At 51.9% G+C, this 25,350-nt stretch overlaps 1 protein-coding gene across 1 annotated transcript in view; it reads right to left on the bottom strand.

Moving 5' to 3' along the window:
* The window catches only part of LOC116763985, a 192,297-nt gene that overhangs the window by 907 nt on the left and 166,040 nt on the right, over window positions 1–25,350 (bottom strand). The window contains exon 4 of the mRNA XM_032652227.1: window positions 20,436–20,765. Coding sequence (XP_032508118.1) covers window positions 20,436–20,765 — 330 coding nt within the window. The remainder of the gene's footprint in view (window positions 1–20,435; window positions 20,766–25,350) is intronic.

The following is a 25,350-nucleotide window of genomic DNA, read 5'->3' as shown; positions in this document are numbered from 1 at the left end:
TTGGGAGAAACGTCCTGATCTTTTTTTTTTTTTTTTTTTTTTTTGCGGTACGCGGGCCTCTCACTGCCGTGGCCTCTCCCGCTGCGGAGCACAGGCTCCGGACGCGCAGGCTCAGCGGCCATGGCTCACGGGCCCAGCCGCTCTGCGGCATGTGGGATCCTCCCGGACCGGGGCACGAACCCGTGTCCCCTGCATCGGCAGGCGGACTCTCAACCACTGCGCCACCAGGGAAGCCCGAAACGTCCTGATCTTTAACAGCCCCGTTTTTCGGAGCAGTCTCTGGCAGACGAGGCAAACAGAGCCCATCCATTCATTTGTTTGGCCTTCCTGAGGAACCCTGTCCTCCCTCTGCACATCTGTGCCCACTGACGGCCATTTCCTACAGTGGGGTCTGGCACCACCGTCTGCATCTTCCACTTAATCTCTTTGTTTGAGGCCAAGTATAACTTTCCACACCAAGTGGTATCACCCTTGACTCCCTCTGTCCCCACGGTCATCCCCCAGCCTCTGTGCCTCCAGCACTGCCCGTCTGGAATTGCAGTGTCACCACAGGCTTGGAGGGACGTGATTAGCCGAAATGGTTCAGATGTTCCTCCAAAGAAATTAAACCTGAGTCCGTTAAATCACTTCCCAGACACAAGATACCAGTGTGAACACCCCTGGGCAGAGCCAATGCTTCCCAAACGTAGGTTCTCTACTCCCAGAGTTCCTGCCACCCTAACTTCCAGAGAGCAAAGCTCTGCTTCCGATCCCCGAGGGGCTGAAGAATAAATATCCTTGGAGCAGCAGTGACGCCTGCCCCACTACGGGCTTTAGGCTGCCAGCAACAGCTTGGTTGCAATCTCATTTTATACCCAGATTCACGGGAACAGCTGGAGAAAAGACACAGAACATGCCCGCTAGGCTGATGATCTGGGGATCTCTTGCCTTCTGAAACAGGCCCATAAGCCACAGCTTGCATTTGGGTCTAAGCAGGTAAATGGGTTTGGAGAGGTCTTCTGCCCAAGGAGGTCCCACCTTGGATTACTTGGATTATAGCACTTTCCTGTAGTTGTGTAAAATGATCTGCCAGAAATAACACGGTCCAAGTGCCACCTTTGAAGATGAGGAGTGGCTGAGACCACGGCTCCGGCAAATTCTTCTCCTTTCAATTACAATGAGATAAGGAGGAGCAGAGATGGCAGCAAAGAGAATTTTCTTCTGAACTAAAGTTGGTAACAAGAGGGGAGCGGTTAGCACTTGGAGCTTTTATTTGACTGGTGTAGTTTTTTGATTTAAAGAATTTCCTTGATGGCTCCTTGAGCTTGATCTTCCAGAGGAATAACCAGCAGAGCCTGTCCATTCCCATTTTCTTGCTCCAGCTAAACAAGAGACCCGACGCAGGCTCACATTACATGGAGGCCACAGTGAAAGTCTCGCCCCGCGCTCACACATCCGTACCTATTTTGTAGACGCCAACACACGTCAATGTGCCCCGTTGCCTGCAGATTCCGAGGGGACACTGCCGTAGGTTGTGAAGGGGAGGAGGGCCCGAGCGGCTCACTTTAATTGCCCTTTGAAAGTTTTCCAAATTGGAGCCCATATGTTACAGGCAGCAGGCGGGTGGTAAGTAGAAAGCTTATCGAAACATTTTTTGACATTGAGGAAAAAGGTGTGATGGTGTTTCATTTCAACTTGGCGGAGAGGAGGTCAGTAGGCCATCCTGCTCCGGGATTAAACTCTGAGCATCAAGGGCAGACTACGCAAAGAACCCAGCCCCCACTCAGGTGGGCTTTCTTTAAGGAGATCTGGGGAAGAGGGACTTGCATGCAGTGTAGTAGTTTCCTAGGGCGGCCGCAACAAATTACCACAAGCTGAGTGGTTTAAATGACAGAAATGCATTCTTTCTCGGTTCTGGAGGCCGGAAGTCTAAAAGCACGGTTTTGGCAGGCCGCTCTCTTTCTGAAGACTCTAAGGGAGAATGCTTTTTCATCTCTTCCAGCTTCTGCTGGCCACGGGCATTCCTTGGTTTGTGGCAGCATCACTCCAATCTCCGCCTGTCTTCACACGGCCATCCCCTCCGAGTGTCAAAGCTCCCTTTCCTTTCTCTCGAAATGATACTCATTGCTAAATTTAGAGCCCACCCTGATCCAGGATGATCTTGTCTTGAGAACTTTACCTTAACTACATCTATAAAGACTCTGTTTCCAAATAAGCCCACATTCGGAGGTTCTGGGTGGACGTACAATTTGGGGGGCTACTATTCAACCCACTTCACAGACAGGGCCCTGAAATTAAAGTCCTGTCTTTCTAACTCTGCTTTCTCATTGATTCAAATGTTGTACAGATGAGATGGGTCTTTTTCGGAGGAGGCCTGTTCTTAACATATAGCTCAAATCCCTACCTGGCGGGGCTGGGAAATCTCGGCAGGTTCACAAGTGAGCATAGCACAGGTTTGGGGCACCAAGCCCAGGTCCCCCAGCTGTGTTCTCAGATCACAAGACAGATGGCTGACTGGCATCCCGAGAAGCTCCCTGTGGGGCAGGGCCAGCTCAGGCAGCGGTGAAAGCCACTGCCAGTCCCCAGGAAGCCCCCCAAGTCACCACCCTGAGATGGAGGCACCATCGGGCCTTCTCGCCCTCCATTCTCCACCACCACTCCTGGCTCAGGGCTGGTGCTTAGAAATGTTAAATAACAGCAATAATAACAACACATCTGAGTGTGACGCTTTAACAGCCAACGTGTCACTTTCCTATTTTATTCCTGAGATTTTAAAAACCGCGCCCTTCCTGTGCAAAACATCAGGGTGCGTTTATATTAAAAAATGAAACTAATTAAAATGTTTGAAAACCGTAAACCACACCACCATAAAACAGCAGCAGCCCTATTCTTCCAGTCAAAAAAGAGTTTTCTTCCTCGTTTTGTGGCCCGCCCCGGTGAGCAGATTGCAGGAGATGGGAGCCTGGAGGCGGTGGTGCTACTTCTGAGTGAGGCCTCTGGTTCCCTGACTCTGGCTGGGCATCTGAGGGAAGCGAGGCTGGGGCAGCGGCCTGAGGGCTGGACTCGGACAGGAGGGGCTGCGGGACAAGCTACCCTTTAGGTCATCAGAACTCAACCCGCTTAATGAGTGCGCTTGTGTCTTGGGAGGGTTTTTCAAAGGCGAACACCAGTGCTTAAACGCACGGTGATGCTGTCGGCCCCTCAGCGCTGAGCTAGGCAGGGGTGGCTGCAGGGGGACGCTGATGGGCTGTCACTGCCTGTGACTGGTGTGTCCTTCACCACAAATGGGATGCCCCGATGGGAGGGACACTGCCTTCACAAAAGTCCATACCAAATGGCTGGGCCACAGAACCATCTCAGTAAACAAAGTGGGCACATTTGCTGAATGACTGCAGGAGGGAGAATTCCAGCAATGTCCTGCATGTGGGAAGGCAGACAGGCCGGATGCTGGGGGCCAGGAGAGGACCAAGCACATACACTAAAAGGCCAGAGTTTCACTCAAGCTGCCCCACGAGGCAAGAGGTGTCTGGCTCCCTCTGAAGAACATGGGAGAAACCAGCAAGATGTCAGGGTTTAAATGCTCACACTTTGTATTTTCTCAGATGAGAGTCCATTTCTCTAAAAAAATTAGCCCCCAGGAATTTCTCTGTAAAACTAAACTCGTCTTTTACACACTGTCACTACCACCTCCAGCATTTACTGAGCACTTCCTGTTTGCTCAGTGATGGGCAAGGGTTTTTTTACCTGTAATTTCCCAAATTCATACACAACTCCTGTAAGGTAGTACTGTTGTTGTCCCCATTTTACAGATGAGGAAAATGAGGCTATAGATTGGTTAAGCAACTTACCCATGATATGAGCCCAAGGCTGCCTATCTTTAAGTTTAAGGCTTGTGTTCTTTCCAATTTGTGCTTTTCCTCACTTGGTCCCACAGGCCCACATGCATGCCCTGGCCGAGCTCACCTGCATCAGAGTTGGGGCTTGTAGATGATGCTGGGTTGAAATGTGGGACACCAGGCAGGTGGAGGTACAGACGTGAGAGACGAGGCTTGGTGAGGTGAGTGGAGGTAGGGTCACCAAGGGCCTTAAGCCACTTTATCTTCAGGGCCAGTTTGGGGTAACTACACTCTTATTTGTTTATTTATTTATGCTGTGCCTCGTGGCTCGCGGGATCTTAGTTCCCCGAACAGGGCCCGGCACGGGCAGTGAAAGCACCGGGTCCTAACCACTGGACTGCCAGGGAATTCCTGGTAATTGCACTTTTTTTTTTTTTTTTGCAGTACGCGGGCCTCTCACTGTTGTGGCCTCTCCCGTTGTGGAGCACAGGCTCCGGATGCACAGGCTCAGCGGCCATGGCTCACGGGCCCAGCCGCCCCGCGGCATGTGTGATCCTCCCGGACCGGGGCACGAACCCGTGTCCCCTGCATCGGCAGGTGGACTCTCAACCACTGCACCACCAGGGAAGACCTAATTGCACTTTTAAAAGCAGAGGTGTGACAAGATCAGATGTGCAGTGGTGGCGCGAATGGATGAGAGGGAGTGGGCGGACTGGAGGCAGGTACATGGGCAGGGAGGCTGTCTCTGTTCCCCAGGTGAGATTTGATGTGGCCTGGACTATGGCAGTGGAAGTGGAAACTGAGGGAAATGAGTGGACTTGAGAAACATCTGAAGGTGGGCCTGATAGGCAGTGATTGATGGGGATGGTGAGGAGAGGTGATGGGATGCAGATGGCGGGGGAGAGACACGGTGGCTTACACAGCTGTGTAGGTGGTGGACCTGGCCCTGAGCCAGGAGTTCCAGAGGTAGGAACCAGTTTGAGGCTGAGGAGGTGGGGTTTAATTCTGGGCATTTTATATTTAAGCCTCCTGGCAGATATCTAAGGGCAGACATCCAGGGAAAAGGATTGGGAGTCAGAGGCATGAGCTTTGAAGTAAGAAAGGTCTGAGTTCAAATCCCATTTCTAGCACTTATGAGCAAGTTGCCCAGGCTCTGAAACTCTGTCTCCTTGTGTGTAAAATGGGGATAACGGTGGGCCCACGTGGAGTTGTTGTAAGAACGGAGGCAAAACATGTTAAGCTCTTGGCATGGTGCCTGGACCTCCATAAATGGTTTAAAAAACAAAAGAACAATCACCACCACAACAAAAACACAACTGTCACCACAACCACCCACAAACCGAAAGTGGGTTGAAGCCCAGGACCATTCAGGGCACAGGGTTCTGGATTTGAGATCATCAAATGCAGGAGATGAGTTTTCATTTCATGGAAGCACAGTAATTGCTTTGTAAAATGCCCTGCTTTGGGACCCCTTGAATCAGTGAGGAGCTAGTGTATTTCAAAACGCATTGATTTATTTGTAGCTGTTGACTACAATCATGGAGATGCCACATGAAGAACTAGAGGCAGTCATGGCACTCCTCTGAAATGAGAATATATGACCGTGGAAAGGTGGAATACGATTTTCAAAAGTGCACAACTATCTTTTCTGTAAAACGAGCGAATTTCCACGACTACACCTTCTTCGAACAATTCAACTTAATAATTCAACACATATTTACTGAGCACATAGCAGGCCAGTGTGAGGTGCTAGCAATGCAAAACCTAAGAAGACAGGATCTTTCGTCTCAAGGACCCACATTCTAGAGGGAGAGAAACAGAGAAGGGAGGCCACACAATGAAGACCATGGTCATAATAACAGATCATGCCTACAGGGTGTGTAATAGACACCAGACACTTGCATTACTAATTCATCTAATCTCCTCCACAACCCAATGAAGTAGATTGTATTATTATCCCTTTTAATAGAAGGGGAAACCAGGCTCTGAGAGGGTAAGTAACTTGCTAAAAATCACACAGCTAGAAAGCAGAAGAGTCGGGATTCGAACTCAGGCAGTGTGAAACTGGAGTCTGGGCTCCTTATCCCATCACTATGCTGGCACAGAGGTGTGTCAAGTACTTCTATATCTGGTGCGCTTATACATCGGATGTCCCGACTAGGAATGATTAATGTGGTTGGCTAACCAACTGACCATTTCACGCTCCATGTGAAAAACCATCTGGCCCTGACTGCCTCTTTCATTTGCACATCCACCTCCTTTCTCTAGTCGCCCCCAGGCACTCCATCCAACAGACGTCAAACTTGAAATCCTGAAACAACACCACTAATGATAAAGGGGAGTCACTCATTTACCAGTGACCAGCTGCTTCAGAACTGCCCACAAACGTAGCAGTGGTCACAGGAGAATTTCTTCAGCCCCCAGAGTCCCTATATGGGGCAGGGTCAGCTATGGAGGGGCTTCTGAACAAAGCCAGAGACACGGGATGAATGTCCACCAGCTCTGCCCAGCTCTGCACTTGGGGCAAGTGCTCGGGGCTTCCTCCCCTACTCTCCTTTCAGATTTTTCTTGGGGGCAGCCACTCCACTGCTCCAAGCCAAGTTCTTGGTTTTGATAGCAAATGATCGAACTTGGCATTAGCCAGGAAGCCCCATTTATCTCTCAGAGGGCCATGTGGAGACACCAGGGGTGGTACAGCCAGCAGGTGATGGATCTTTCGGGATGGCAGAGCAGGACTGAGAGGCCCATGGGAGATGGGTGCTGCTGGCCAGGGCTTACTCCACCAGGGCTGAAGTGGCTGATGCTCGACTGGCTGCCTGACCCTGGATGTATGGGTGTTCAGATCTCTGCCACTAAGACAGCTAGAGGCGGGCACGAGATCGGGTAGGAAGGCTGCTGCTGACTCAGTGGTGCCACCAGAGCCCACCTGGGCCCCGGCTGCCAAGCCAGAGTTCCAGGGACTGGAGGAAAGGGACAGAGAATATCTAGACTCTGGAAGATTTTGCTAGAAAAACCCAGTGTCTAGTGTTGGATGTGACAGTTACGGATTTCTGCTGGGAGGAAGAGTCTTTTCAGAAGTGTAATTCTCCTTTCGTGGTGCCTTCGGACCAGCCACACGCAGACTTTCCCCATAGCTGTGTGAGCTGTCAGATTAAGGCGGCCCCATCAGCCTGTGGAGGGAACGGCTGGGATCTCAAAGATGGATCAACCCAAATTCTGAGCACCAGTTTCTTCCTCAATTTTTTACAAGGAACACGATGTGGTGGAATGGAATCTAATTCATACGCCTCATTAATGCCTTCATAACACAACATTCACAGTATTCCCTTCTAATCTCAGCAGATAACAAGGTGCTACTATCGAATTCCTGTTAACATGAATTATGGGTACAATATATTTTGCCCAATATCCTCTCCTCAGCCTAATATTGTGAGCGAACAAAAAATCACACCCTCAGCATGTTCCTGACTCATGAGGCGATGGCAGTGGGGTGTCTGTCTGCTCGTGGCTGCAGTGGAGGTGCCCATGCAGAGCAGTTGGTGGGCCAGGCCCCAGCACTTGGCCGGGTGCTCGAGGCTCCCCCACTCCTCTGCTCCCTTTCCAGGATCGCACTCACCATTGGAACCGGGCTGTTCCCGCCCCACGACAGGCCTGGTCTCCACATCACGGCAGCATCACGGGGAGGCAGGAAGCTGGACGGCAGTGGGCTTGCAGCGTAAGCCTGAACGCTGCCCACCTTGCTGAGTTATATAATGAGGATGATCACGGCGCCCGCCTTGTACAATCGCTGTGGGATGCAGTGGGTTAACGTGGGCGAACACACTTAGAACCCTGGCTGGCCCACAGAGAGCGCTCTATAAACATTAGCGACTCCAAGGACACGTCTAGGGCCCTGGCTGGCCAGCAGTCCTGCGTTGCTTCCTAGGATGGCTTCTGAGTGTACGAGGGAAGGTGCACGCTTGTGCCAGGGAGGTCCGTGTGTCTGGCGTGGAGAGCACCCTCGCTGCTGGCGAGATTTATAACCGCTGCTGAACACAGCACAGCTGAGTCTTCACCTGCAGCCCCGGCTCTTCGGGTGCTGGAGAAAATGACCACAAATACACGCTCCATGGCTCCAGCATCCCCCAGGACCTTCCTTCTCCAGGGCCTGGCCTTTCTGCTGTGCTTGGCAGTCACCTGCTGCAGCTGGGGGGCCGGCATCTTCCCAAGGCTGCCGTGTGAGGCAGGACAGGGCTCCTCCATGACACCAGCCCCGCCGTCACCCAGGCTGCCCTCCTGCCCTTTCCTCAGGGGTTCTTCCCTACATTTTAATCAAGCCCATGTCGGTCTGTTTTAAGTGCCATCATTTTTTTTTTTTTTTTTTTTTTTGCAGTACGTGGGCCTCTCACTGTTGTGGCCTCTCCCATTGTGCAGCACAGGCTCCGGACGCTCAGGCTCAGCGGCCATGGCTCACGGGCCCAGCCGCTCCGCGGCATGTGGGATCTTCCCGGACCGGGGCACGAACCCGTGTCCCCTGCATCGGCAGGCGGACTCTCAACCACTACGCCACCAGGGAAGCCCTTAAGTGCCATCATTTGATTGGTCTCCATTCTAGCCACCATGATTGGCACTCCCATTTCTCTTAATAAAGGAAGTTCCATGATGAGCCAGCTCTGCCTGGATTTCCACAGATACTTCCTCTCTCTCTTTTGACCGCGGAGCATTTATTTATTTTTATTTTTTTTCACTGTGGTCCAATATATATGACATAAAATTGGCCATTTTTGCCATTTTTAAGTATACAATTCAGTGGCATTCATGACATTCAAAATGCTGTGCAACCGTCACCACTAATCCAATACTTTTTCGTGACCCCAGACAGAAACTGTACCCATTAACCAATAACTCTCCATCCTCCACTCAGCCCCTGGTAACTTCCAATCTACTTTCTGTCTCTGTGAATTAGAGCATTTATGTTTATAAAGCACTTTTGCTTTGCTATTTCATGTGGACCTCACAACAGTCCAGTGAAGTGGACCCTGTTGTGTCCAGATTATAGATAAGGAAGCTGAGTCTTGGAGAGCTTAAGAGTCCGGCCTTGAAGGCCATCTCCTGACCCCAGCCTGGGGCTTTTCCCCCCATTCCCGGGAGAAATGCCTCCCAGAAAGAGGACGGTAACAAACAGTGACCTCCTCCTGCTTCTTTCTGTTCCCCAAAGCAGTGCTGAGCTTACAGGGGAGACAGCCACAAGTCATGGCTGCTTCAATCCTGCCTGATATTAAGGGTCAGCCCATGATTCTGTGGCATCTCCAGTGCTTAGCCTAGGTTTAAATCCAGGGGAACGCCTGAGGCACCCACAAGACAGAGCGCCCCCTTGAGTGTAGGTATTACTCCAAGCCCATCCAGCAATACCTGAGGGCAGCTGTGATGATCTAGACTGGCCTTCTGGGATGGAACAAGCCAAAGCAGTCTGAACGTAGCCACAAATGTGGACACCAGCCATGCATTGTGTTGTGGACCAAAACAAGAAACCCTGAGAAAGAGAGAAAGTTGTGGCCTTGTGGCTCAGTGGTCCCCAAGATCCTGTATCTGAGCAGTGTCTACACCTCCCACATGGCCTGGCTGTTAAGGGAAGGAGGTCAGGCCGTCACATCTGGGAGGTGTGGGGCAAGACGATGGAATCCTACACTCGCTTTGGGCCTGATATCTGCAGTTGTTTCAAACGCCGATGAGCTCAGCTGCTTCAGTGGGGAGCCCGTACTATCTCTTTAGAAGATGCCGCTAACACCTGGGGAAGATGTTCAGCCAGTTGCTCGTTCAACAGATTTCACTGAGGACTGTCTGGGTGGGGCCTGTCCGAGCTAGATGCCTGGACTCTGGAGCTGGACTGCCCAGGGGTGAGTCCCAGCCCTGCTGAGTGATTGTGGGTAAGTCACCTGGTCTTTTTCATTCTAAGCGGTGGTTGTCATAACGACCTCAGAGGGCTGTGATGAGGATTTAAAAAGTTAATGTTGAGCAGTGTCTGGAACTAAGTAATGACTACACAAGTGCCTTAAATGAAATAAACAAATGCAAAGGGTGCAGAGAATTACAGGCCAATGGGAGAAAAATCCCAAGGAGGTACTAATAGTTGAGAGATGGTGTTGTGATCCCGTGACTCCAGATGCTTTGGGAGAGATGGGAAGAGGTGCAGGACCTAGGGCAAAGGCCTCGATGTGGAAAATCTGTACTGCCAGTGTGGCTTTGTTAGCTGTACACAGGTCCCGAGAGTGAGCCCATGAGGGCTTCAGTCTGGCTCACATGCAGGCCCCAACTTCATCCTCATCATAGGCACCCACAGAAATTACTCTTTTTTGAAGACTCATCGACCACATAGATAGGCGTAGGTAAAGATGACGTCAAAGGCATTCATCCTCCCTACCCCAACAGTAGGTGCTAAATAAATGAATAAATATTCATATGCATAAATCTATTCATTCTGTCCTCAAACACTTATTGAGAAACTTTATATGCTTGGTATCACATATGCCTTATTCCTATGGACTTCACAGCCTAGAAGGAGACATATTAATAAATGGATAAGTACCATATGTTATAGTTATTTACAGGGACATAAAGAAATGTGTCATGGAGAGAAAGAAATAATAGCATTTTTTTTCACCACAGAGGTGTTAACATTTAGGGTGTCGGTTGTAGGATGAGCAGGAATATTTCTGGGCGGGCAAGAGAGGGAATGAAAATTCTGGTAAGAGGCAGTGGCAAGTGCAGAGGCCCTGGGGTATGAGAGCACCTCTCATGTTTGGGGATTGTGGCTGAAGTGGGTGATGGGGGTGAAGCTCTCAAATGACCCATGGCTCAGGCACTCCAGTGTGTTGGTGGATTTCCCTTGGACAGAAACCTGGTCCCGTGAAGTGTGAGGGTCATAAGCTACGCCAATGGGGTCGGCATTCAGGGAAGCAATAGAGAGCAGAATCCTTGTACACAGCAGTGAGCTGAAATAAACGAATAATAGGTAGACGGCACTCACAAAGGCTGCTGCAGCCATTTTTAGCAAGTCAGTGTGCCGGGTGAGGTCCGGGAGATGGAAGAAGGCATCCAGCTTGGGAGCTGTGTGTGCAGTGGAGGCAGTTTTAAAAATCATTTTTTTTATACAACCAGTAAATGCATTATCTCAGGTAACAGAAGCCCAGAGGAAGGTAGGGATGCAGCATAGGGCTCTAGTTCCATATTTCTGGAATTCTCTTGTTTTTTCTATTCCTTGTGTGTTGGCTTCATCCTGAGGCTTGTAGCAGTTCAAGGCATCAAGTCCAGACACGACAGTGTCCAGAGGAAGAAGGATTTCTTCTTTCTTGTGACGCTTCCTTAGAAGCAAGAAAACCTTTCCCAAAGCCCCCAGATAGGATTGTCCTCATGTTGCACTGGCCAGAATTGGGGACCCTTCCTAAACCAATGATGGGGAAGGGGAAGGGGATTACCATGTCTGGTTTTTTTTTTTTTTTTTTAACATCTTTATTGGAGTATAGTTGCTTTACAATGGTGTGTTAGTTTCTGCTTTATAACAAAGTGAGTCAGCTATACATATGCATACATATATCCCCATATCTCCTCCCTCTTGCGTCTCTCTCCCACCCTCCCTATCCCACCCCTCTAGGTGGTCACAAAGCACCCAGCTGATCTCCCTGTGCTATGCGGCTGCTTCCCACTAGCTAGCTATTTTACATTTGGTAGTTATATATGTCCATGCCACTCTCTCACTTCGTCCCAGCTTACCCTTCCCCCTCCCTGTGTCCTCAAGTCCATTCTCTACGTCTCCACGCCTGGTTTTGAATCATCATAATCCCAGTGGGTACTAGGGTTCACTTCCCCTAAGCATGGGAGGTGATGGACACCTGAACAGAACTGAGGCTGGGTAGACAGCCAGCAACGCCCAGGACAGACCTCGAAGGTTGTTTTGTCAAGCCTGGAGTGGTTCTCCAGCTTCTGCATGCCCCCAGTGAGGGCTGCCTGACTCACTTGCAGGCTTGGCCATTCTACCTCCCTACTCCTACCTCCTATCCCCTAGCCTGATGGCTTTACGGCCACTTCTCACCTGGTGAAGGAATTCTTTAAGGAGTAGGTCAAGAGTCTGGATCATATTCAATGCCAGAGTCTGGGGCTGAGTTGAGCAGGGCAAGAAGCACTATACTTGCTGGCAGCCCAGGGAGGGGCCATGGGGAAACCCTTGTGGCCTTCCGGGAGCAAGAGAGGACAGCAAGCTTGACTGAGCTGTCTGGGCCTCCGGAGCAGGTCTGGCAAGAAAAGGCTCATGTGGTGACAGAAGAGTGTTTTTCTTAAGGGACCATGGCAGGCATCAGCCAGCAGCTTAAGTCAAGAGAGGGACGTGCTGAATACTGGCCTTCTGTGATCGGAGTGGGCACCTTGCTTCTTTCCCAGCTCCCAGGACTCCTGTCATGGTGCCAGAGGGTCCAAAGTATTCACCCGTCTTCTCCATGAAGCATCAGGAGAGGGGAGACTGGGAAGGCAGGACCCCTACCCTGATCAAAAGGAAAGGCATGTGGAAGGTGTCTCTGAATGCATACTGATGCTCTGCTGAGTTCTCATGGCTACTTATTTGCCGGAGGAAAATGAGGTCTCCTGCCTACGGGTTCTAAAGATGCAGATTCCCGATGCAAATGAATACACCTGGACCAGTGGACACGGCAGCAGAGCTGCACAGAGAGTTCTCCTAAGCCTTCATTTTAGGGCAGCGAATGCAGTGTTGAAACATTGATAATCTGCTACTTTCCAACAGTGTAGCTCTGCAGGGACTCCACCATGACTCTTCTCAGTGGCAATGATGTTTTGGGAGGACAAAAGCCAGTGTGGCTGCCTGTGTCATGACAGTGAATAAAACAGGGATAGGGTCTGTCTGGGTTTGGAGGAAATTCTCACTGAAACGAAACTAAATCTGTAGATGCTGATGGCGAACAAATGATACCGAGGGGCGAGGGGCATTCAACTCTCCTTTTTATGTTTGTTTCCCTGAGTTATTTTTAGTATTACAGACAGTTTCCAGTTAAAAATGGGTTGGGTTCTGAAAGTTCATTTGTAATTTGGCTGTTTAGGTTTTGGAACATACTTTCCCTATAAAAAAACAATGTTATAAATGGTGATGAGATTCCCAGGCTAGTTCTCCAAAGCCTATTTAACCCATAATGTAGCTGAAATACTGTCCTTCTGCAATGAAAAAAAAATTGTTTGATTGCAACATGAGTAATTAAATGAAACAGGGAAAATCATTAAAACTGAATAAGAAGTAGATTTATGTTCATCTTGAATGATGCTGTTTGCAGAAAACCTAATTTAATTTAAGAAGAGGCCTTTCCAAGGGCTTTTGGGGGAATGGCACGGGATTTATCCTCTTAAGGAGAAAGAGCCAGGACTCTGTCTGATCTGCAGCTACTGAATATGTGCATCCTATAACTGGCTCCCTTTCTTGATTTCAGGCTCATCAGGAAGTCTTCTGGTCTAAATTTCTTTTCTTGTGTGGACTCTTACAGGGAGAGAGTCACTGCGCAAAGTCCATGAAAGTGGTCTCCTTGGGGTGGATTTTTGATTCTGAATCAGTAGGTTAGCATCTGTCCTTGTGAATGTCCCGGGAACAGCAGTGTCCCAGTCCCACCAACTCTGGGGCAGTGACGGGATCAAGCGTTGGAACCTTTGGGACTAAGGTCCAAGTCCTGGCTAGTACCCTATAAGGTTCCCTGGGGGCCAGCTGCACTGCCTTCTCCCTGGCAACACAATCCACGCCAGGTGTCTCCTTTCAGACCTCCCTAGGCAGCTCTGGGTGTGGATGGCATGTGTGTCACCCAGGTGTGTGTAAGTCACAACTGTCCCCTGTTGATTCTGTCTACCAGGCCATGTAGATTGACTGACTGATTGATCCTGTTCCTTCTGTTTGCGGCATGCGAGCCTTGGCCGGAAGCTAGAGTGTGAATAACTGTGTTTAAACGAGTGTGCTGGCAACACTGGGGGGCATATGGCAAAAATGACCACATGTGCTTCCCATCCTTGCATGTCTGCCCCTTCGCAACGTGGTGTGGCACCTTCTAGCCAGAGGCAGGGTTTTTTGTTTTGCCCACTCCTTGAATCTGGCTTGGGCATGTGACTGCTTTGGCCAATAGGATTTTAGCAACTGTGCCTCAAGCAGAGGCTAGAAAGGCACTTGTGCACCAAGCCTTGCCCGCTTGCTGCTCCCGGCGGCCTGAGACCCTCACGCGAACACGCCTGCGACAGCTGTGTGGAGGATGACAGGCCACACAAAGAACGGAGACATCTTGGCTGACAGTCCACTAAGCTGCAACTGTGTGAGTGAGGCCATCCTAGATCATCCACCAGCCACTAGGCACCGTTCAGCTGACCACAGACAAAGGAGACAGCCCAGCAGGGATCAGCCCAGCCCAGAACTGGCAACCAGCCCACAGAACTGGGATGTTTGTTATGGGATGTTTGGGGTGCTTGTTATGCAGCAAAAGCTAACTTATATACCCTACTGGCTCCAGTCAAGCACATCTTTTCACAACCTTCCTTTGGAATTCACAGCTACCTTTCATCCAGACTATGGCTCATCCCTTACAAACATGGGAATTTATATAATCTTCTCCCCTCTTTTTGCCCCCTTAATCAGAAATCTAACAATTCAAGCCACTCAGGTTTACCCTCCCCAAACTGTAGGCTTTGACATGGATGCTTGGTCAATCATGACATTTTTCAATTTTGCATACACTTGGTGACCAACGGATAGGCTTTAAGTCAATGAAGATGCAACCCAAACTGTGGCTGCCACTTAAAGTGCAGGTCAAACCCGTTAGCTGGGGCTTCCCTGGTGGCGCAGTGGTTGAGAGTCCGCCTGCCAATGCAGGGAACACGGGTTCGTGCCCCGGTCCGGGAGGATCCCACATGCCGCGGAGCGGCTGGGCCCGTGAGCCATGGCCGCTGAGCCTGCGCGTCTGGAGCCTGTGCTCCGCAACTGGAGAGGCTGCAACAGTGAGAGGCCCGCGTACCGCAAAAAAATAAAAAAAAGCCCATTCGCTGGGTACGAACATGCACAAGTTGTCTTATGATGCATTATCAGTGCCTGATAATGTATCACAAGGGAGACCACAAGTTCTCATTCATGGGGCAAGAAAGAGCCTTCTAGAGAGAAGCACGCACAGTCTGGAAATGCGCTACAAAAGGGGCTTGAGTGATTTTCCCAACTGAGCCCACTCAGTAGCCTTTGGTTTTCAACGTGAATACAAGAGGAAAGAGAGGTCTGCTTCTCACTTTGTGCAAAAGCCGCCTTTATCCATTCTTGGACCCCCCGGAATCACAGGAGAGGGGGGGACCCCGCTGCATGGGGTCTTGTGGTCGTTCACATGATTCTTCATAGAAACCCCAGATCATCTCCCCCAAGAGGAACAATTCTCCAAAGAATTTAGGATGCACGAGGAAGACGTTGTCTCCAGGGTCATTGCTATGATGACAGACATTCCCCTTGAAAGGCCCAAATGCCCATAAATGTCAAAAATCTGGGTGTTTGGTGCTCTGAGGATGGAGCCTGCAGATTCCATGGCCCCTTTCGGTTTTCCCTGGGCCTGTGACACGGGCTAAGTTTCTCTCTTCCCGGCCCAGATTTATTTTCAAGGGCTTAGCTTCGGGGAACGATGGGAATGTTTCAGCTCGCATCAGGCAATGATTGCTCCTGACCACAAGGAGAAAAAGCCCCCAATACATTTCACAGACATCAGCGAGGATTCTGCAAAGTCCATTCTTTCGAGAACAAAATTGCATTTTGTGAAGCCATCCCTTTTCTGTTTCATCTGTCAAGCAGGTTTGCTGAGAATAATTTAAATTTCATGCAGCAGCAATTGCAGGGCAGCGGTGCTTCCTTTCCATCCCATAAACAGGCCTGGCTGCCGAGTCTCATTTCTGCTTCTCAGCAGCACCCTCCCCATGGAGCCATGACTGCCTGGAGCCCAGAGTGCCGGGGTCAGGGGTGGGGGTGGGAATATCCAATGAGCTTCCCTTTAGCCTACTGGCTCCACCCAACAGGCGGACTGGTCTCCCCCAAATGTATGGATATTTGGTCGCACCCAGTCTCTGATTTACCTTTTTAAAATTAACTTTTATTGAGTGTTTAACAAGTGAGGTACTGTTCTATGCTTTTCTACACATATTAATTTAACCAATCCTTACAACATTTCCATGAGAAACATACTATTATCATTCCCATCTTATAGACAAAGAAACTGAGGCTTAGAGACTTACTCAGCTCCTACATGGCAGAGGTAAGATTCAAACCCAGCTCTGTTTGACTCAAGGGCTTGAAGCTCTCACCAGCTGTGCCATGTTGAATTGACATAATCTTTGGCCTAAATTTTTCTGCGTAAAACACAAGATGTATATATATATATACCCATTTTCTTGCCAAAATTCAGTGTTTGCTGCCAGCTAGGTGGACGAGAGGATGGGAAAAGTTACTATAACAATGCTGCAGTATTGGTTACCATGCTGAATGCACTATACCAGGCAGCCTGGGGTGGGGAAAGGAGCCAGTCCAGCCTGGTTCTTTCTCACTCCCTGGGTGACCTCTGCAAGTCTTTCTTTCTCCAGGTCTCACCCTTCTTTTTTTAAATATTAGGTTCTGTTTTTTTTCTTTTTTAAAAATAATAAATAAATAAATAAATTACATTTTTGGCTGCGTTGGGTCTTTGTTGTTGCGCTGGCTTTCTCTAGTTGCGGCGAGTGGGGGCTACTCTTCCTTGCGGTGCGCGGGCTTCTCATTGTGGTGGCTTCTCTCGTTGCGGAGCACGGGCTCTAGGCACGTGGGCTTCAGTAGTTGTGGCACGTGGGCTCAGTAGTTGTGGCTCGCGGGCTCTAGAGCGCAGGCTCAGTAGTTGTGGCACATGGGCTTAGTTGCCCCACAGCACGTGGGAATCTTCCCGGACCAGGGCTCAAACCCGTGTCCCCTGCCTTGGCAGGCAGATTCTTAACCACTGCACCACCAGGGAAGTCCCAAGTTTCACTCTTCTGATCTACAGAATAGAGGGGCTGTGTGGCACGGTTATTCTACTCCTCTTGGGCTCTGGGAATTTGTGTCCTAGAGGATCAAGAGCTGATCTAGGCCCCAGGGAAGCAGTTTATTGGTCTGAGCAATGACAGAGTGTGTGGGGTGTGTGTGTGTGTGTGTGTGGGGTGTGTGTGTGTGTGTGTGTGTGTGTGTGTGTGTGTATGTGTGTGGGTGCATCTGGCCAGGCCCTCCTCATGCCTCAGTGGCCCAGGAGTCTGTGCTCATCCAATTGGCCTTTTGGCCTTTCATCTAAAACATGCAAGAAATCCTCAGGGCCCGGAAAAAGGAAGAAGCCAAAAGATCAACTCAGGCCTGAAGGCAGCAGTGACAGAAAGACTTGTCATCACTTGCGTAACTAGCTGCTGGGAGCATAGCCAGCCCCCCGCCCTGGAGACGCCCGCAGCCCCCAGAGCATGTGACACTCAGCGTGCTCCACGCCCAGCCCACTGGGGATGCTAAGGCCTGACAGTGTTGACACTTGTTACCTTGTTGCGGACCTTTCCCTGCGTCCTCAGGGGTGGCTCGGGCTCACACGGGGCACTAGACTCTTCAGTGAGGAAGCCAGGCCAGTACATTCAAGCAGCCTTTACTAGACGCGGGGCAGCAGGAACACACAAAAGGAAGAGGAACACACAGCCCTCTCCTGGCTTCCATGCAGCTCGCTGTCTCCCCCAGTCTTCCACCAGAGGGGGGCCTTGACCCTGTGTAGATACTGGGCTTTCTTGGAGGAAAGGGCCCAAGGCTGACAAAGGCTTTAACACACCTCCCCTCCGTCATCCATCACCAGGTGGTGCTGACTCAGTTTCAGTTTGAGGCCCGCTAGATGCCCTGTTCCCTCCAGCCCATCTTGCTGTCTTGTCACCTTGGTCATGTCACGAGGTCAGCTTGAGCCCTACCACTCACAAACCCAATTCCTCTCCCCGCCTGCTTGGGGCCTAGCTCCTGTTTCTTATCTGAAGACTTACCTTTCCCTCTTGGTGAGGCCAGCAATGATCACCTTTCCTTACAGGGGCATGGCCTTGTCCCATAGGCCTCCTCTGGGTGACTGTGACAATGGTGACGACGATAGCACCTCTATAGGACTGTTTGCCGGGCTTGGCTCTGTTCTGAGCACTTTACACGAGTTTTAACTCACACAATCCTCACAACAGCTCCGACGGCAGGTACTACCACCTACTCCCGTGTTACAGAAGTGAGGCCCAGAGAGGTTCGGTAAGTCATCCAGGGTCACTCAGCAAGCACGGGATAGAATAGAATTCAAATCTAGGCCGTCTGGCTCCAAAGTCTGTCTTTATCCACTCCATGAAGCTGTCTCTGTCCACAACCTCAATGGGAGAGACATTCTCAAGTCATTTGTCCAGGCCACAGATTCATTATATTCTGGGCCGTGAGCTCCCTGAGGGCAAGAGCCTGCCCTTGGCTGCTCAAAAGACGCAACTTGTTGACCAGGGAAACCGCAGATACCTCTGTTTGGCCTGCCTGTCGCTTGATGCGGTCCTCGTGTAGGGTTAGACAAATAGGCTGGGGACAGGCGTCTGAGGGGTCGGCAGCTAGGCCAGAAGGGAAGAAAGGCACCAGGGCCCAAGTTCAACCACAGCGCCCTGGATGGAAGACACTGCTGCCTGCTGTCCTCCCTGCCTCCACACACCCAACTCTCCTGAGCACCCCGAAGAATCCAAGGCGCAATCAGGCACCTCTGCTTGACGGGACAAGCCCCTGCAGGTGTGAAACTGGGCTGGAGGTGGCTTTGGGGGCAGGTGTGCTGAGGAGCTGGCTGTCCTCACAGGCATGAACTTTCAGCCCCTGTCCCCTCCCAGCCGCTCAGCTCAGTCCTTGCCCAGCTGTTGTTTTCTGTCTGACGCTGGGTTCCTTTCCTCCCATGTGCTGTGGTTTGGAGCCCAGCCAGTTAGAGCTGCTTGGGAGCAAAGCAGGAGCTGCGCGGGCAGGGCGGGCCCTCGCCGAGAGGCCTCGCCACTTCCCTCGCCTGGCGGGGCCCAAAGCCCTGAGGCACAGCCTGACACCGTCCCTAAAAAGGCCTGCATCCTTGAGAGGGCAGAAACCATCAAGTGGGCTCCCAGGTCCATCTCCTCTCTCTCCACCTGGAGCCCCCAGCAGTCAGCTCCAGAGGCTGCCATCCTCCAGATGGCCAACAGCTGGCCTAGCTGAGCGGCTGCCGGATGTGGCCGGCGGAGCAGCCGGCTGGGTCCGCCGGGCAGAGGTCAACGCCTCAGAGAAGTGCTGGGGGCTGGCGCCTGGGAAGGAGCGTGTTTGGCTGGTCTTGGGGTATCATGCCCAAATCACCCTCCATCTCCTCTCCCCTTCCCTCCCCACCTCAGTGGGGCGGCGTATTCATAACAGGAAAATAAAATCAATAAGGCACTGCAGGAGATGTCAGTGCGCTCCGAGCTGGCCTCCAATAGCTCCATTGTCTCGGGCCTCCGCCAGCAGCACTCGCAGTTATTAATGGGGAGCGGGGCTGAAAGGGAGTTTTGAAAATCACCGAGACAAAGGCGCGGCACACCTGGAGCACGACTTTCCAATACCACGGCCGCCTCACAATGGCTGGGGCCGGGGCTCCCCGACCTTTAACTTCTCCCGCAACTTTTATGAAAGCAGAAAAGAAAAGACTAGACACACACACACACACACACACACGCGCGTGTGCACACTGGCCCTGAGATGCTGAGAACCCCCCTAGGAGGCGGCTCTGAATGGCTGGCAGAGGCAAAGTGGCCTGCAGAGCCCCTGCTGGCCCAGAAGACAGGACGGCAATGAAAGGGCTTCCTGCCACCGGCCTGGGTCCCCCTGTCCCTTCAGGGGCTCTGAGCGGTGCGAGGGGGCCCAGCTCGTCCGGAATCTAAGCAGGAGCCTTGGTGACATTTTCATTTTGATATCGCGGTTGGTAAAACAAACTGCTTTCTGCTGTCGATCCCCGGGCTTAGCTGCCTCCAGAAGAGGGGGAATGACCTGGAACTAACACCCCTGAGGCCTGGGTCCCCGAGGAGGGCCCACCTCGGACCTGCTCCGGAGACTCGGTGTGCCTCCACATACTCAACTGCGAGGCGGGTGACAAAAGTACTGATGTCATGGGGCTGCCTGAGGCTTGGAGGAGACAGTGATGTGAGTGTTCTCAGTACTAATACTGGTTAATAAGTAGCAGATTTATGACCATTTAGGACTGACTGCTGCTCAGGATCTTCTTCCAAACCCAAGTAACCGGTGCCCCAGGGGCCTTGCCTGGTTTGCAGGCGCCTAGTTAGGAAACCCGTACTGCCAACCGGGAGTGTCATGGTCATTTCACTGGCTAAGTACCCTTCATCAACATGGCAGAGGACAACGCGGGGCCTCAGCCACCTGCTTGTCTTCCCATGTTAGTCACAGAGAGAGGCTTCATGGAAAATAAAACCACGCGCACGTTAACTTAAATAGGTGCCCGGCGCAGCTCCAGGGCTGCCCACGCTCTGGAGAAGGCGGCGTCTAGGGGACGGGCTGCGGGGGAAGCAGGCCCCTCTGCCCGGCTGCTGCTCACAGCGGTGCCAGGCAGGTCTTACCTTGGTGGTGACGGCAGAGGCAGAGCTGGCCACGAGGCTGGGGATGGCCTCGCTGCTGCCGGTGGTGCAGGGAGCGGGGGCCGTGGCGGGTGTGGGCAGCCGGGAGGGCACCCCGGGTAGCGGCAGGAGGCCGGGCCGGGCGCTGAGGCTGCTGGCTGTGCCGCCGCCTGCCCCGGTGGTGGCACTGCAGATGCTGGTGGTCCCATGCGTCCCGTTGGCACTCCACTCGCGGCGGTCCCAGCCCACCCGGTAATCTCTTTCGAAGCGGCTGTGGTGCCGGGACATCTCGGTGGGCCGCGGCTGCTCCTCACGTGGAAACAGAGGCCGGACCTGCTGGCACAGAGTGGAGAGGAGGGAGATTTAGACCAACGGCAGCCCTGCCAGGACCCGAGGAGGACAGCACTGGCTTTCAGCATCCATTAAGCGCCTTCTCTATGCTCAAAGAAAGGGCTCTCAAACGTTAGCTCATTTCATATTCACAGCAAGCCCACAAAGCATGGATCATTAGCCCCATCACAGACGAGGAATAAATGACTTGTCCGGCATCACGTGGCAAAAGTATAGTCAATGCGCTTTGAACCCAGTCACAGTTTAAAGTGATCCTTCCTGGTCGGGAGCACCACGTTGCCCTGCGTGATGCAGACGTGCGCCTTCTAATTATGACCCGGGATTTTATACCTCCATCCCCACTGTGAAAACAAGATCCCGGGGACCCCCCAGGCTGCGTTTTCCTCAACCCTGTGATGGGGTGAGAGCAGCCACGCCTGTAGACTCACTCTGTGGTGAACAAGGCCCTTGACATAGATCTCATTTGATCCTTGGAGTGGCCTGTGACGTGGCAGGGTCGTCCCCACTTTATGGACCAGGGAGTTCATTCAGAATAAGTGATTCCCTCGAGGTCAGAAAACTAGAAGGTGAGAAAGTGGCCGGGATCTCCAGCCTCCAGACCGCGGCTCAGTATACGACTCAAGTCTGAGAAGGTGTTAAGCCTCCGGGACTTGAGAGTTTTCTTTCATAACCTACAAATCCCTTGCTGGCACCAGAGCCCCCCGTGCTCCCTGGCCTCTGTCAACCAGACGATCTCCCACACAACTTTCCTGAACATCCGAACATAAGGCCCTCAGTGTTGTCATGGAGACCTAGACACACCAGATACTCCGAGGGCCTCCTGCATCGTCGGGGATCATATTTTGTTCAGCACGACAGTGACTTGCCTGGCTCCCTGCCAGCCACCCTCAGTCAGGAAGGATGTAAAGATACAGGACATGCTGTCTCAGTCAGAGAGGCCTCAGCAAGGCAGAAGCAGAGGCAGATGGGAGAACATAGGCAGTGCCGGGGCACCGATGAGGATGAGTGTGGGGCCTGCCTGCACATCACATCCCCAGCCCTGCCCCGGCTCAGGCACAAGGGATGTGGTCATCTGTGACTCTTTTCCATTCTCCACCCACTTCCTGTCTGGGGTGTGAGCTCCTGGAGGTCAGGGACAGCTCCTGGATCACTTTCCTATCGCACCAGTCCAGCTCAGCCTGGGGACTCCGGAATTGTTGGCTAGTAAACTGACCAGTTTATTTTTAAAACTTCTGTTAAGCCTGATCCTAGTCTGGTCTTGGCACATCCAGAACTAGTGGCCAACTTCTAGCGCCACAGAGCCAGAGCCAGGCTCAGCCCAACCTGGGTTGTGGCTGGTGGGGCCCTGGCAGCCACTGTCCCTTCCCTCGGCACTGTCCCCTCTTGCTGGGCACGTGACCCCGAGGCCTGGGCTCAGCCTGCAGGCCTACCTGACGCAGAGCTGACCGTAACCTCTTAAGTTGGATGGTGGGTTCACTGTTTATTTCATCACTATGCTTCACGGCTTACACAATGCCACAAAAATTGTTTTTTCATCTATTCAATATTAATATCATAAAAATAAAAATAAATATCCCTTTGATCACCCTCACAAACTTTTCCGAGCCAGGTTCTCGGGAGAGATGTCTACACTTGGCTCTGGTCACCTTCCCTCCTCCAGGTCACACTGCAACCTGCTCCCATGTGGCTCTCGCTCTGGCCACTCCTTGGGGGGTTGTTCTCATCGAGGTCAAGAAGGACCTGCTCGTTCCATTCAATGGGACATTGATGGCCGTGTCTTCCTTGAACCCCCCCCTCCACTTGGCGTGGTTGATGTCCTTCTGGAAAGCTCCTCTCTGTGGTTTCTGTGACGTCGTGCTCTGTCACTTTTTCTCCTTCCTCTGCTACTCCTTCTCCGTCTGCATTGCAGGCTCCTCTTTCTCAGCGCTTCCTGGAGGGCCCCTGCTTCCTCCCCTTTGCTCACCCTACACGCTCTCCCTGGATGACCTCATTCAGCTCTCACCTCTTTACTGACGACTCCCAAGGCCACGTTTCCAGCTCCCTCCCTTTCCTTGAACCATGCCCACTATCCTACTCCCTGAAGGTACCTAAACCTTGTAGTCCTTAAATAAACTCATCGTTCTTTGCCCAAACACGCATTCTCAGGAATTCCCTCTCTCTGAGAAAGCCGCATGTCCCCATGTCCATCCCATATTTCACAGTGGGGTCTTTGCGTCTGTTGCTCTAGTTGTTTTTCAGATCTGCCCCCCTCCATCTGCACATCCATCCCAAATCGTGTCTCCCACATGGATTATCCCAATCGGTCCTCTGCCCCAAGCTTCACCCTTCTTGTCCATCCTCCACCAACTGCCCTTATGGCTTTTTTTTTTTTTTAACATCTTTATTGGAGTATAATTGCTTTACAATGGTGTGTTAGTTTCTGCTTTATAACAAAGTGAATTAGTTATACATATACATATGTCCCCATATCTCTTGTGTCTCCCTCCCCATCCCACCCCTCTAGGTGGTCACAAAGCACCGAGCTGATCTCCCTGTGCTATGCGGCTGCTTCCCACTAGCTATCTATTTTACGTTTGGTAGTGTATATATGTCCATGCCACTCTCTCACTTTGTCCCAGCTTACCCTTGCCCTTATGGCTTTTTAAAGCACAGGTCTGGTCACCATCCTCTCCTCTCCTGCTTTAAACCCTATCCTTCAGAATACAATCCAGACTCCTCAGGGTGGCCCAGAGGACACTTGAGCATCTGGGATGGCTCAGTTTTCTAGCATCACTGTTCACTCTTCCCACCCCAGAGACGATGCCCGGCCATTCCAAAGGCTGTACAGTTTCTGAGGGCGTCGCACCCTGTCTCACCTCGGGGACAAGTCCCCCCGGCTCCTCTGCCAGAACTGGCTTCCCCCTCCCCCTGGCTAAGTTCTGTGTGTCAGTTATGACCCAACTCAGGCACTGACTCTCCTCAGAGGTTGCATTGACCTTCACCCCCACCCCAGGTCAGGTGAGAGGCGCTCCTCTGTCCCCCTGAATGTCTGTACCCACCATCATCCCAGCATCCATGGATGGCTGTTGTACGTTTACTACCTTGAGAGTAAACTCCAGGCTTATTGTCTCTGTAATCTTAGCACCTAGCAGACTCTGGCATAGAAGGGTGTTCACGTAATGTTTGCTGAATGAACAAACACATGTTTATTCCTTCTTAATTGCTCAATGTTTCAGGAAGGGAGAAATACATTTGTGTAAAGGGAGGACCTCAGACACAAACACCTTGAGTCTTCCAGCTGGAAATTCTGTGTAGGCACTGGAGTTAGCTAATGTCCTACCTTTCTAGGAAATCAGAACTGAAGTCTCTAAAGACAGCTCTGAAAGGAGAATCTACGTGTCCAGGGTCAGCTGGACCGCAGAGCTTAGACTCTGGTCTCCTGAGATTCAGCTGCCTAGGCAGGGCTCTGGTTAATTACCAGGCCCCCCAGGGGCGACTGCTTCCCTAGGTTGGATCCTAAGTGGGGCCGAGATGACGCTCAGAGTTCAAAGCACTGTGTCCTCTTTCTGCTCACCCAGAAGACCCGTCCAGCCTCCCTTGTAGTTAGGTTGGGATCATGCTTCTGAATTCAGGCAGACAGAATAAGTGGGGAGGGGCCCTTTATAAACATCCTGTGTGAGCCTGTGGTTCTCTCTGCTTGCCGTGGCGACCTCAGAGGCCACATCTCCCGGCTGGTGCAGCGATCTGACGGGAGAGGGTTGTTCCCTCAGCGCGGGACTTGGCATGATTGGGACATAAATCTTCATCGTGTTAAGGCACTGAGATTGGCAGTTTGTTACCTAAAAGCCTAGTGTAGCCTGGCTGATACACGAAATCAGCCCCTACATTCCTACAAAACAACACAGCCTCACATATTGTCAAGGAACCATCTGCTTCCAGCTGGTGGGGATGGAGATGAGGAGGGCTGGCATTCAGGTGGCCCCTGAGACGTGCCCAGAGGTGGCAGAGTGTGCTTGGCTCCAAGGACACCACTGATGGGCGGTCATACCTCGCCGCTCGCTGCCTTGGGCTGGGCCACCCGCTGGACCACGCTGTGGTTCCCTCTTCCTCACAGCCCCGGTGCGTGGCAGGAAAGCTGGCCCAGCAGCTGCACCTCCGGGGGTCCCCACCCCGCTGCTCATCCCTTCAAGTCTCCTGAAAACGCCCTAGAGGAGATGGAAACTCAGGCAGCTGGAGGCCACACAATCTGGTCTCAGCCTCACGAAGTGTATCCAAAAAAAGGGTCAACTATTTGCATGGCAGGTTTGGGTTCAACTTCATTCCTCAGTTTAACCCCCTTTTCAAACGGAACGAAGGAGAGTGCTGCCCGGTGTACCCTGGTGAGACGGCAGAGTGCCAGCACCAGAGGTGGCCATGTCGGTACTTCCTGCTGGGCTGTGGCCCCTGTGCCCACACGTGCATCCCGGGCGGTGGCGGGAGAGGCGTCACTGGGGCGGGAGGAGGCCCCCGGCGCACGAGGCATCTCAGACGAGACGGGTCAAGCAATTACAGACAGAACATGTAGAAATGCTTCCTTGTCACGGCGCGC

Source organism: Phocoena sinus, chromosome 13 (genome assembly GCF_008692025.1).
Source record: "Phocoena sinus isolate mPhoSin1 chromosome 13, mPhoSin1.pri, whole genome shotgun sequence".
Classification (NCBI taxonomy): Eukaryota; Metazoa; Chordata; class Mammalia; order Artiodactyla; family Phocoenidae; genus Phocoena; species Phocoena sinus.
The sequence above is the reverse complement of the archived record's forward strand: the minus strand, read 5'-3'. Positions and strand labels throughout refer to the sequence as shown.